The sequence below is a fragment of the Melozone crissalis genome, unplaced genomic scaffold (genome assembly GCF_028551555.1).
Source record: "Melozone crissalis strain CALT ecotype California unplaced genomic scaffold, PUWL_Pcris_2 ptg000005l_1, whole genome shotgun sequence".
NCBI classification, from domain to species: Eukaryota; Metazoa; Chordata; class Aves; order Passeriformes; family Passerellidae; genus Melozone; species Melozone crissalis.
Genome location: NW_026535783.1, coordinates 53983723 through 53997647, shown reverse-complemented (window position 1 = coordinate 53997647; position 13925 = coordinate 53983723). Strand labels below are relative to the sequence as shown.

At 38.1% G+C, this 13925-nt stretch overlaps 1 protein-coding gene across 3 annotated transcripts in view; it reads left to right on the top strand.

The window, feature by feature from the left end:
• Window positions 1-13925, top strand: part of MAST4 (microtubule associated serine/threonine kinase family member 4) — a 284359-nt gene that overhangs the window by 249688 nt on the left and 20746 nt on the right. For all 3 annotated transcript variants that reach the window (XM_054281779.1, XM_054281790.1, XM_054281782.1), the window contains 5 exons: window positions 1191-1276; window positions 9275-9483; window positions 10237-10375; window positions 11442-11574; window positions 12285-12450. In XM_054281779.1, coding sequence (XP_054137754.1) covers window positions 1191-1276; window positions 9275-9483; window positions 10237-10375; window positions 11442-11574; window positions 12285-12450 — 733 coding nt within the window. The remainder of the gene's footprint in view (window positions 1-1190; window positions 1277-9274; window positions 9484-10236; window positions 10376-11441; window positions 11575-12284; window positions 12451-13925) is intronic.

Below are 13925 nucleotides of genomic sequence, written 5' to 3'. Positions count from 1 at the left end.
AGCAGTAGAAATTGTGAAGTTACTTGTCTTGTGCAAATGCTGAAGAAATTCAGAAAGAATAATGTGGTATAATGAAGGAATGTAAATAGGGGAGATGGTGAAATCAGCAAAGAAAACTATAGAGGGTATATTTGGAAACATCTCAAAATGTAGCTGTGGAATAAACGCACATGGGGAGTGACAGGAACCGTCCGTAACTTCCAAGTGCTCACAGACATCATAAATAGCAATTAGAAAGAATCCTGTACTGACAGACAAGTGGGCTGAACAATTACTAAGTCCTCTTTGTTACTTCCTGTGTAGTTCATTATACTAACATTTCACTAGTCTTGCACTGAATTTTTTTTAGCACTTAATTGAAAATGTTTAAACCAGCTCTACTTTCAACTTCCAACTGTTACTAAACTGCCTGAGTAAGGATCATGGAATTTCTTAGAGATTCAAAAGACATTTGAAAAAGATCTTGTGGTTTTGGAAGTCTGCATTTGGAGTCCAGTGCATTCATCTTTTCCCCCTGAACCCCAATTCTAATTCAGACATCTTCAAGATTAATTAAAAATTCAAACTAGAAAAAAGGTTTTGCCATACTGAGGGCAACTTGGTGTTAAAAAAGTTCTGACAAAGAAGTAGATTAAAGTGACCTCTTTAGGGGTAGAACTAATGTGTTTTTATTTTCCATCTTTTTCTCTTTCATTTTGTCTCTTTTCACCATCCTCCCTGTTATATCACGCTCTATCCTAACATTAGTTTGAAGTGTGCCCAGTTTATTTGAGTGAACAAGGGCTCATCATCAGTTTGCTGCTACCAGCTGTAATACAAAAGTCAGATTTACTAGAACGGGAAGGCAATGTCCAACGAGTGCCATGTGGAATTCACAGAAGTCCATGACTCAAGATAAGAATTGCCAGTAACTACTTTATCAGAAGCCTTGGTGACTGTTACCTGTGCATGGAGACAAGTGGACAGTTTGCTGCAGTGCAGCAGATACCTGTTGGATGAAAAAGCAGCTCTGTTTCAGGAGCCCCTTGGTCCCTCTCCATGTTGGCTATGTGACTGGCTGTCCAGAACTTTTACCTGATTCATCAGTGTGACAGCCTGGTGATAGTTGGTTTTTTGTTTGGGTTTTTTCTTCCCAGTTTTGAAAAAAAGTATTTTATTAACTTTGTTCATTCTCATCTCTTACTTTGAAGAGCTCTAATACCTCACTGAAGCTGCAGAGGAGGCCTCGGGAAAGTGATTTTGAAACAATTAAACTGATTAGTAATGGAGCATATGGGTGAGTAATCTCTGACTGTGGCAGCTCTTTTGCATTTTAGTTTTGCTTATTTTCCCATTATTTCTTATTTCAGGGGTCTTTGTATGAGAGAGTGAGTTTGCACTCTGCTTTTTTCATTTTGCATTCTTGTTTTGTTTTTAGTATTTTAAGTTGACAAGATTTTGGGAAGTTTTCTAGGCAATAATGATTTACTCTGAGCTGCACCAAATTAAAGTACTGAATAGTACATCAGAAAGATTTTTCAGAATCGGCTAGCATGCCAAAGATGAAATGTGAATAAATCAAAGGGCAGATTTAAGCTCACCTTTATAATACTGTGCTTATGCAGATGTGAGAGAGAATTACATGTCATCTGTAGGGAGACAGATGGATAAAAATGAGTGCTTACTTGACCTAGAAGTATAGAATAGAAATTTGCAATAGAAACAAATTCCCTGAAGTAGGGCAACAGTCTTCTGTTACTTTGTGGATGCTATTCTAGTTGTCAAATTTTAACCAATTAGCTTTAAAGGAATTGCTATTTCGTGGTTTGTTTCTGGATACTTGGAGAGTGCACAGCTTACTGCCTGGTGATACGTAAGTCATATGAAGATACCCTAGAAGACCAAGAGAAAATTCTGTATCTCTAAATTAATACAAAATATTTTCTGGAAGTACTGTGCAGTGGTGGTATCTGTCTTCAGTCCCCTTTCTGATCCTGTACTATTGGTTAGATCCTTGTTTGGCTCCTCCTCTGCACTGAAACATGTCAAGACAGGAGCTGCTGTGTGTAACCTGCAGGAACAAGAGGGATGTAAACTGGCTCAAAAAAGAGAGGTTTCCATCTTGAGGTGAGGAGCCCACTGCCAAATCAGCCAATGTCACAGCTTAGCAGAGAAGGAGGGTGGTGCTGCTTTCCAGCACAGACCCCATTAGACTGACTGTGCTTGAGGTGGGAAGTGGTGTCAAGCTGCTAGGATGGAGCACTCCTTGAAGGGATCTTTGATATAGGAGAAAAAGCACCTGCAGTCTACTCACTGGAGTTCTGTGGGCCTGCTGAATGGCCTGAGGCTGTTGGGCTTTCTCTGATGAAATTTAGTTCAAGGGTAGCCATTAGTTCTGGAACAGGAGGCATTTAGTACTGCCCAGACTGTTGGCCGTGGTAGCTTGTATGGAGGCCGCTTGTGTCCAAGGCATTTTTTCATAACTCAGCAAAAGTCCCAAGCAAAATTTAAAATTAAAATTTTACATTAAAATTATATAAATATTAAAATACCATTTCTCACTAGTGAAGCTCTGCTCAATTAATTTTCTCAGAACTTCTTCGCAGACAAACTTGCTGCTTACCATATCTCACCTTCTCCCAGTTACCCCAGTATCTCCAAATCCTGTCTCTCAGCAGTTAGCAGTACATGCTACTCCCCTCCCTGGCTGCACCTCTTTCTCCTTCCCTTGGCAGATGTGAAGTCCCCTCCATTCCTCCATCTCTTTTTCTTACTGGAGGATAAAAGGAACTGTGTGGGATAGGATCTCGTTGGAGAAAGAAGTTCTAAGAGTCACTGAACCTTTCTCAGTTTGGAGCAGTTTTCCAGGTGCTGAGGGATGGGGAGAGGAGGGAGCAGCTGCAGCTCATCATACAGCATAGTGAGGCCTGGTGCCTGAAGGCAGAGGCTCACTAGAGCTGCGTGTGCCTCTTGCTCCATAGGTGTTACAGCCAGAAGGAAGCTTAAAGAGCCATTTGGAAATACAGACTGGAGACAACTGTCCACCTGAAACTAGAGACCAAAAGGGATCTGCAGAGATGGAAAAGAACAGATGAAAAGCCATGGTCTTCTGTGCCACACATGGTCTTTTCTTCGTGTTTGTGGCAGGGAAAATCAAGGCTTATTGATGATCTTTTAAGTGCCAATAATACACAAAATTGGCAATGCAATGCTTGGAAATTGAATGAGACCATGATAATTATTTGAAGAAAAGGAAGGTGCTAGAGAATAACCAGCTTGGAGTATATCCAGATTCTTCATTATCTGGATCATTATTTTCATTAGCAAGTGTAAAAACAGGGGTAGGCTGCCAGATTATAATGCCGTAGTATTAGTGGAAATTGAAAAGCTCATCTCTTTAGTAGAGTGATATTACTTCCATCTTTAAGGAAGTAATAACAAAATAGATTTTGTTGGTTTTTATTTTTTTTTCAGATGGTTACTTAGAAGAAAAATCAAAAATGAGAAAACAGCCTGTAGTGGGTTGACTCTAGCTAGATTGTTGGCACCTGCCAAAGCTACTCTGTCACTCTCCTCAGCTGGACTTGGGAGAGAAAATACAATGAAGGGTTCATGTGTTGAGATAAAGACTGGGAAAGATCACACATTAAATACCATTATGGGCAAAACAGACTGGAATTGAGGAAATTAACTGAATTTATTGATAACAAAATCAGAGCAGAATAATGAGAAGTACAATGAGACCTTAAACTCCCTCCCCCCTCCCACCACTCCAACCTTCCCAGCCTTGCCTCCTCCCCGCAGCGGTGCAGGGACACACAGAATGGGGATTATGGTGCGTTCATCACGTGTTGTTCCTGCTGCTGCTCAGGGAGGAGAATCCTTCCTCTGCTTGTGTGGGGTCCTTCCTATGGGAGACGGTTCTCCATACGTTTTTTCAATGTGAGTCCATCCTATGAGCAGCAGCCCTCCCCAGAGTGTTGCAATGTGGGGTGCAGTTCTTCAGGCACAGCCTGCTGCTGTGGGCCCCTGCTAGGGTCACAAGTTTTACCAGGAAACCAGTTCCACTGTGGGCTCCTGTAATCTTACCACTACCCAAACCTTGCTATACAAACCCAATACATGGAGAGGGAAAGGAACACAGTGAAATGTGAAACAATAAACTTCTAATAGTGTTCACTCATTTTTAAAAGGGATTTTAGTACCTGTACAATACTGTAAATTGAGGAGGCTATCTGTGTGCTTGAAAATCTCTGCTATGTCAGACTGTAAAATCAACAGACCATTTTTCTAGTCTTTATTAAAGTAGTGTTTTCTTTTTGCTGTTGGCAACAATTCAGTTGATGGTGTATTTACTCAAAAGTTATGGTCAAGTTTAAAGGAAAACACATCAAGATAACCTAAATGCTGTGTAATCCATCTATGAAATGGAGTGTAATAAACCAGTAATACCTACTTCTTATGAATATAAAGCAAGAAACTATCCTGAAGGCATTGATTGTAGTTTATTTACAAGTACAAGTAGTTGAAACAAAAGTTATTGTTATGCTACAGTTGTGTTTTCCTCCTGTGTTTTTCCAGGCTGTTAATTTTTTGAAATAATGTAAGTATATGTGAATTCTGCCTGTGCTTCATTGATTCATTCTCTAAAATATGTCAGTGGGCATATTTTGTGCTCTGACTTACCAAAGTATGTTGTTGTAATATTTTACTTATTTTGAGGCTATAATGGAGGGCTTAAATCTGAACTAATTAAAGAAAACCCTGTAATATTCTTTTCCTTTGCTGTGGTGTTTTTACCTTTATCAGTGAAATGGAAAGCTTTGATTACTTGACAGAGTAATTGTTGGTCTTGGCATGTTATAGCAGAGATTTGTCAGATATGTTAAATTTGATGAGTTTAAATAAAAGCTATTGGTTTTGTGAAGGCTTGGGTAAATATCTTAGCAGTTGTCTGCTTTTAATTGATTGGGTAAACTCATCTGTAGTGCAATTAAATGACTGTATAGTACATGAGGTGTAGTAGATGAGGCTGTTGGGAATAGCTAGGAATATACAAGAAGTTAAACAAGCTGTGAATCAGTAAATGTGTAGGATTCTGGCCAAGTCATTAATGGCTTCACAAGCTGTCTATCTGACTTTCTTCAGCCAGACAAAACTCTCATTTCCCAAATTTTAAATTTTTACTGCAGTCGCAACAACATTTTTTTCCACAGTCCAGCTTGTGAGAGGTAGCAGGTAGTAGTGTGCATCTCTTCAGGTTAGCATCAGCCTGGGTCCCTGAAAAAATTCAACAAAATAAAAATTTCATTTGATTTTAGGGAAGCAAGTGATGTTAGTTCAGTATCTCTTCAATGTATAACTGTATCATTTTAAAGCAAATACATGATACCACTTTCTCTCCTCTCTGGAATGCTTTTAGTTTTGCAAGGATGGTAGTGTCAGTGTGTACATGACATACTGGCTGATGGTGTTGCTTGATAAATTCAAAACTCGGAAGAAGTGTATCATGAGCAGCTGCTGCATTTCATTTGTGAGTAGTGCTTCTGTCCCTTCTCCACTCTGTTGATAGTACTTGCTCATGTATAGTTATGTTTATTTTAGGATTAAGAAAGTTACCAGCTGTAGAATAAAACCCCCTCAGTCAGGTTTATTGATCATCAGCCTGGCAGCCCCTGGTTCAGAAGTAGAAGGGGACAGGTGGAAATGTAACTTTGTAGGTTCACTGAAATAGCACAAGGCAGTTTACCCATCAGAATTTTGGACTGCAGTTTCGTTACTAGCTGCGGTAAAGATAAAAGGCATTGGTGCTGTTAGGTATGCAGAGGTGGTTTTATTACTCAAAACTGACAACATATTGGAACAGCTAGCACTAATGCCAGTTGTGAGAGAAGGATCAAAGCCAACACGTTCTCTTTCTCGTACGGCCAGCTTCTCATTTCCTTCTAAGCAGTCTAGGATAAGTCTGAAATATTGCAAGTAGAAGGCTGGGGTGCATTGTCTGAGAGCTGCAGAGCTTTAGGTAACATTTCCTTCTGCCCCCAAATAACTCTGATCTGGTCACAGGCATTGCTTTGTTAGAAGGTGTTGCAGTGCTGCTTTTAATTCTGATCTTAAATAACTATCTATAAACTACACCAAATAATATAAACCACAGCCTCACAAGCAGCTTCTCTTCTCTGGAGGCAACATGAGACATAATTCCAGGGTAGAACAGAATTTAGCAGTCTCTTCTCAGGAAATTGCTGGTAAAAATGAAACAAAGTTCCTGGTCAGCAGGTATAATTTTTAAGCAGTAGGTACAGTACCTGTGTCTCCACAAGGAGTTCAGGCTCCTCTGACAGATTAAAAACTAGTGTCAGCTATATTTGCCTTAGCACTGAATGTAAACTAGGTTGTAAAATGGCTCTAAAAGTTGGAGTTATTGGAGAGCTGTGAACTAGGCCTGAAACCTATGTGATTTTTTTTTTTTTGGTAATAGAGATTTTTCAATTTAGAGAAAAAACAGGAATCATGACTATGAGATTGGAGTGATAGATGGCATGATATTTGAGTTGGACTACTTCAGGAACCCAGTTAAATATTTTAGCTTGTTTTTGTCATCTTACCACTTTTGCAGTGTTTTATAGTTGTACCTAACTAGAGTTATTACAGAGACAGATTTTCAGACTGAGATTTGTGTTGAAAGTGAAATAAGATAATGTTTGGACACTGCCAAATGAATGTTCTTTATTCTTTATTAATGTTCTTATTTCCTTTGGAAACTAAGCTTTTTTGCCATGTTGAGCTACAGCATCAGAAAAATACTGAGCACTTGCATACCTGTTGAAATTCGCACAGTGAAACCAAGGGATGCTTTGGAAACTCTTGTTGCTGTTAGGAAAACAGCTGAACGAAGATAGGAAATCAAATTCTTAATTTGAAACAACAGGCGGATGCAACAGTACTGCTCTGGCTGTGGCTTTGCAGGTGTCAGGGTGTGCCACTGTCAATCAGTCAATTGACAGGACAGCCTGGATGCTCTCCCTGCACTGTTTTTGTGTCACAGAATTCTTAAATTTGAAATTGTCTTTATAATAGACTGAAGATTTTGGGCAGCATTTGATGATAGCATGCTGCTGGCTGGGGTATAGTTTTCTTCATAAGGTGTAAATGTTGTTTGCTGGGGTTACTGTGACCAGAGGATATGAGGGATGTTAGACATTTTTGTATGCTGAAAATCATTTAGAAGCACTTTCTGTAGCTTAGACAGTGTATGCATGTGTGAATATGGGAGAGACTATTGTGTTGCAGTTGTCTCATGAGTCTGGTACATTTGAGCTAAACAGCTTTTTTTATAAGAAACAACAGAATCCGAGTGGAAAGTTACCTCCTTGTGACTCTAAGACTGAAGATGCAGTTTAGACAGCTGGGAAAATACAGCAACATGTACCACATATTTACAGGACTAGATAGTTCTTGGAACTTACTCTTTAATCATTTTAAAACATGTTCGTAATGATCTTACAGATGTGTATGATCTGAAAGGAGGATTCATTAAGATCCTGTAATAATATGCTGTGGTTTCTGTCTGCCTTTTAGGAGGCCATCTTGCACATTGTCCAGTTTGAAACTCTAGAGGAATACTTGTAGGCCAAGTCCTCAGTTAGTCCTTAGTTCATTCATGTAACTGGGTTTTTTTGAAGGATGGAGACTTCAGGCAATACTTTTCTCCATGCCAGGAATGCAGAGAGGGACTGAAATAGGTAAAAGAAAAGATATTATGGGAGATTATGAAGCTGACTGGAGAAAGCAACAAATGAGAGAGGAAAACCAGAATGCAAGGGAAAGGAAAGCATGGGAGGGGCTTTTAAGAGCAAGAGTTGGAGATAGAAGTGAATATGAGGGGAGCGGTAGTAAGAGTTGCAGGACATAAGGCATGAAGTCAGCAGGGAGGAGTACCAGAGATGAATAACTCAGTCTGTATTCCAGCTTGGGAGGGGCAGAAGGGAGTGAGACTCAGTAGGAGGCACAAAGGGTGGGGTTTGTCATGGGTTTTGCCCAAGGTAGTTTTTATAACTTTCATGATTGTGTAATGTCTTTTACCTGCCCCATGCTCAGACAAGAATGAGGGATTAATAAAAGTTTTTGGAATCAGTAAGAGAAACTATGTTGTCTAGAAAGTTTTCGTTCACAAAGGAAAGGAGAAGTCCAAAAGTTTCAGTGCCTGAAACTTTTGTAGCTGTGTGAAGACCTTTATAGAAATAGTAAGGCAAGTGTTACTTTTTATGTTTATATAATTAATTGTATGCTGATAGTTGGACCTCAAGGAGACAGTTAATTGAATTAAAAAAACTTCACAATTGAATTCCATTTCTTTGCCCTTCCCCCCCATCCTGTCCTTTAAGTGCTTTCTTTCCATAAACACTGTGATAGTTATATATTGGAAATGGTATAAGCATTAAATGCTACAAGGTAGATTTCAAGCAAGGCAAAAATGTTCAGGATTTGCCTCATGGGATTTCGAGAAGTGCAGCTGTGAAGTCCTTCTGAGTGTTCCACAGCAGCGTAGTGCCTTCTCCTTAGACCTGAAAGACAGGAGAGTTGCGCAAATGAGGTTTCCTTTTCCTTGCTTCCCTCACTGCATTGACTTTACCTAACCAAATACACAGGAAACCTTGTACCCAGCGCCCCAGTGGAAATTCTGCAAGTCAAGATACAACACAGCCCCACGCTACCATGTAGTTAACACAGTGGTCTTTGTTTTGGGTTACCTACTGGTGACCTTCCTCTGAAACGGATCAGTACTGAGGTCAGGGACTGAGCAAGAACAAGAGATTTTACACCTGCTAATGAGGAGCCACCCCTTCGAGCAACTTCCAAGTAGCCTTCATGAGAGACCTGTGATATGTTACAAAATTTCCTGGACTGAGTCATAATTTCCCTTCAACACACCTACAGAATAAGCATTTATCACAATGATTTATAATACGATGCCATAGCTGGATTTTGTATGTAATCCTTTGTTGATGGGAATGCCTGAAAAGCATTTGCAATTATATCTGCTGTTATATTTGCTGTTGGTTAGAAGGGAGAGGGAAGGGCAGAGGAGTTGTTTGTTTTAGTTTGAGTACCGGTTTTTAAACAAAATGAGATTTGTAACCATTCTTTAATGTGAAAGACTAGGTTAAATTGGGAACAAATCTTTTTTATAATATATATAGTTCTAAAAAATTGAGTGAAAAATGTATTTTCAAATGTATTTTTAGTAGTTAGTCAGACTTCTTTCCTTTTCTCTCCCATTTGAACTTTTCAGCGCGGTTTATTTTGTGAGACACAAAGAAACCAGACAAAGATTTGCCATGAAGAAAATTAATAAGCAGAATCTCATCCTCCGAAACCAGATCCAACAGGCCTTTGTTGAGCGTGATATCCTGACATTTGCAGAAAATCCGTTTGTTGTTAGCATGTATTGCTCCTTTGAAACAAGACGTCATTTATGCATGGTCATGGAATATGTCGAAGGTAAAATTGCTCTTCTGTTTTCCAGAGGAAGAAGAGAATTTCCTTATACCTCAAAATAAAAATAACCCATATGGTACTTGAATTAGAAGGGGCCCCCGTGTGTCCTCCATACTCTGGCAATTCAGATTTTAAGAACCAGGTCTAACAGCAAGGTGGTTCTTTCTTTTCACCAGTCATTATCTCCTGGTAAACAGCTTGTAAAACACTTGTGTTCCAGATATAATGGGAAATAACTGCTCTTAGAGTAAGTTCTTTATAGATTGTAATCGAAAATGTGCTAGCATTCAAAGTTCATGTGAAAACGTTTTCTTTTTTTCTGGGGCTGAAATTTTCATTAGCAAGTGTTGGGGGATTTGTAGTAGTTATTTTTACAAAGAAACAAGAAAGAGGAAATGCTTTGAAATGGTGCTATTGTGGAAGGAGAACAGTGGACAGAAGCAGTACTGAAGGGATCCTGAGGTATGGTTGTGTGGGCTTCCACCACTCCCCATCCCCCCAGTTTGTTTGTTTGTTTTCTCCTTAGGTAGCAGTACATTATTGATTCTCGGCTGAATCCTTGTAGTGCCCTCTCCCAGCTTCACACTACTTCCAGTAGAGTAGCTGTGGGGCTTACAAGTTTGGTTGAGTTATCTGACTAGAAAATAAAATCTTATGACTGCAGTTTCTGTTCCTTTTAGCATTGTATATGGTTTATACTGTTACACCTCAGATATAGAGTCATCTGGAATGTTTTTCCACGTACTGTTTCCACAGGTGGAGACTGTGCTACTTTGATGAAGAATATGGGTCCCTTACCTGTAGATATGGCAAGGATGTACTTTGCAGAGACTGTTCTGGCCTTGGAATACCTTCATAATTATGGAATTGTACACAGGGATTTGAAACCTGACAAGTATGTATATAGAATATAACTGAAAGAAGAGTTTGAAATTGTTAGATAAGATATAAAAGTTTAAACTTGCTAAGAATTATTTTTTTTGTTGTAAATGTTACGTAGATGCGCAGTTCCTTCAAAATATTTGAATTTTCAGTACTTGTGGTTACAGAAAATGCTTTTTTTTCTAAAAGAGCTGTTAAGAATTTTATGTGTTTAAGATGAAAGAGACTATCAGAGTAGCTAAAAAGAAAAAGGTATTTATTCTTCGTGTTAGAATGAAGAGAACCACATTTTAGCAATTTAGAAATTTTTTTTCAGAGTGTACTTAACACACTGAAAACACAAAGTATCATCAACTTGCAGGTATTTGCGTGTTTGAAGGCAAAATTGACCAGATGCAGAAACATCTCCTGTTGCTTGGGTTTTGGGGGTTGCTTTCTTTTGAGAGGTTAGGTTTTTTGGTTTCAATATTTAAAAGCACAGTGTTGCTCCTATACAAGTAAATTGACATTACAGCAGATAGCTGAAATACGAAGTGTGGCCCTTGCAACTTCATTGCTCTTCTTTCTCTTTTACAATTAAAAAACCAGAAAATAATTAAAGTCATAGGTGTTGATTGACATTAGCTTCATAGCAGGAAGTATTAGTTAGTGTAGTATCAGTTACTAACTTAATATCCTGAGTTTTTTTCCAAATGCATGACTGACCCAGCCTGTTACAGATGCAAAATACTCACCTCACTTCAAAAATGACACATGTTCTGTTTTAGGTCTTTTACATGATAACTGTTTCTTCAAAGCTTTAATTACTCAGTTCTCAAGACCTCTGTAGTTCTGTAGGATGTTGTTCAGTTGCACATGAAAAGTTTGTTTACTTCTAATAGTAATAGTAACAAATGTAAGACTTAGATTTTTAACCTGCTCATTCTGTACCAGTTAAAGTACATTTTAAATTGTATTTAGAATTCAACAATGCTAATGAAACGTTTTCCCATAAGTATTGTAATTGTAATAATAATAACAATGACAAGCACATGATGTTGAATTATATCACAGTGACTTAAAAACTTTCTGTTTTTCAGTCTGTTGGTAACATCCATGGGCCATATAAAGCTTACAGACTTTGGCCTGTCAAAAGTGGGGCTAATGAGTTTGACTACCAATCTGTACGAGGGTCACATTGAGAAGGATGCCAGAGAATTCCTCGACAAACAAGTAAGAAACAGCCTTTTTCATTTCTACACTGAGTGTTCACACGAAGTAACATTTTGCCAGCAGAACATACTGTAGTACTGAATAAACCATCGTTATTTCTGCATTGTTGTTCCAATTCAGTATGTCAGGTACTTTACTGGTGCCCTGAGGATTATTTGAGGCTTTTTCCTTTTTGCATTAAGATCTATTAGTAAGATGAATGGCCTCATTCTGTGCAAGTGAATCTGTGAGAGAGACAAATGGAAAACTGTTTTGTAAAGAATTCAGAAGTCTCAGCAGAGTACTTGTGGAGCTCATCATGCTTTGTACAACCAGGGGTGCTAAAATCTGTGCTATGGCCCATTTCCCTTTAAGCATGCCTCATTACCGTTGCTCACAATCTGTTCACTGTAAAAGTTACTTAAGATAAAATCATCACAACTTTCATATAAGGATAACAATATGTTTTAAGTTAAGTAATTATGGACTCCTATGTACAAAGCATAAACTGTCCTTTGTATGACAGATGCACAAATATTGATTATGGTGCCTCTTAGTGTAGGTGAGTTGTTCTAAAAATGTGAGCTGTTATACCAACTCAGCAGACTAAGCCCAAATGAATTCCATTTTTTTCCATGTTTTCATATTAATTTACATTTCAATAATTATAAATTCCTGGTCTAGCTAAATTAAGACTTACTTTGCCATCATGCTTGTTTTCTTTCTTTTAGGTCTGTGGTACACCTGAATACATAGCACCTGAAGTGATACTGAGACAGGGTTATGGAAAACCAGTGGACTGGTGGGCTATGGGAATTATTCTTTATGAATTTCTTGTTGGGTGTGTGCCATTCTTTGGAGATACACCAGAAGAGCTCTTTGGACAAGTAATCAGTGGTGAGCATCTCTAAAAAAACCCAAAATCTGTTACTAGTAGATATATTACAATTTTACTGTTAGACTACACAATCTGCTATCAAAGCAGTAACAATAATTTAGATTAAAAGCTGAACTTACTCTGCTAAGTACAGAAATTCATTAATGTAGAGTCCAGGGTTTAAGCTGCACTGTTTGGAAGAGAAAAGCTATGTTAGTTAAAATGTAGTGCCACTATGCACTAGTGATTTCTGTGTTTGGTAAAGAAATTATACCAGAGAAGAAACAGTTAAATAAATTTACATGGATGGGAAATTATGCCTCATGGCACAATCAAGAAATTAACAAAGATGTAATAAAACTCTAAAACAAATGTCTCCCAAACAATAAATAATGAGAAAAAGAAAGAAACTAATTCAGTTCGCAGATTGTTAATGCTTTCATTGGTGATTGTTGGAGTGTAATGTTATTTCTGTAGCAGCTGTTCTTCTTCCATTTAAAATTCAATAACCTTTTGGATCTTAACCTACAAACTGACCCTAAGTATTGTTATGTGTCTTGTGACAAAACTGAAAGATAATTAAACAGAATTGTTTGTTATCCTACCTGCTGTTTCCATAAATTTCCCAAATGCATAGATGTAGAGGGTCACTATTTATGATACAAGGTTAACAGAATGCCACCTCTGTTGCTAAGAATTTCCCAGTCTGTTTTATGGTCTGCTTAAAAAGTCCAATAGCTGAGAATACATCTCTGGTTCCTCATTCTGTGAGAATGCAACAAATCCCCTTTTGTACTAAAGGAGACTTTCTGTCATCATCTTTATTTCCTCTGTCTCTGAAGCCAAAAGCCCGACTTGTTTGTAAACTATTAAAATGCATGTGACATCCTACGTTTCATGGGTTTATAACTATGTTGTTTTCTGATGTGATATGCAGAAGCCTGAGTGGCAAGAAGAATCAACTGTTTAATTAACACAAGCAGCAAATGCTGTCTGTTTTCTGGGTGCCCCGTGGCTGCAATACATATTCATGCTTTATTTTCCAAATCAGATTTAAACTGCAGTGGAGCTGTAGGCACGCAAATGTGGAAATAACTCAAGTTTTTATTGCATTTTCAGACACACACACCTGTGTTTTTATCCTTATACTCCCTGACTGGGAGAAGGGGAGGGAATAGTCTTAAAATTAATGACAAAATATGTACATCATGCTTTTTTTTTCCCATGTGGCATTAATTTTACCTTTTGTAAAACGTACTGTCATGTGTTACAATCTAGCTGAGACCTTTGTAAATATCTTTATCCGTTTGAATGTGTCAATTTATCTTATAGCAGTTACTTGTGGAAGTCCTTTTGTAAACATCATCTATTCCCACTCATCCTACAAGACTGTTGGTTGGCTCAGTTTCTTGTTTTGATGTTGATTTGTCAGTTGTTTCTCTTTGAAATATCCTTGCTTATTGAAAAAAATCTTAGTATCTCTAGGAGAACTCTT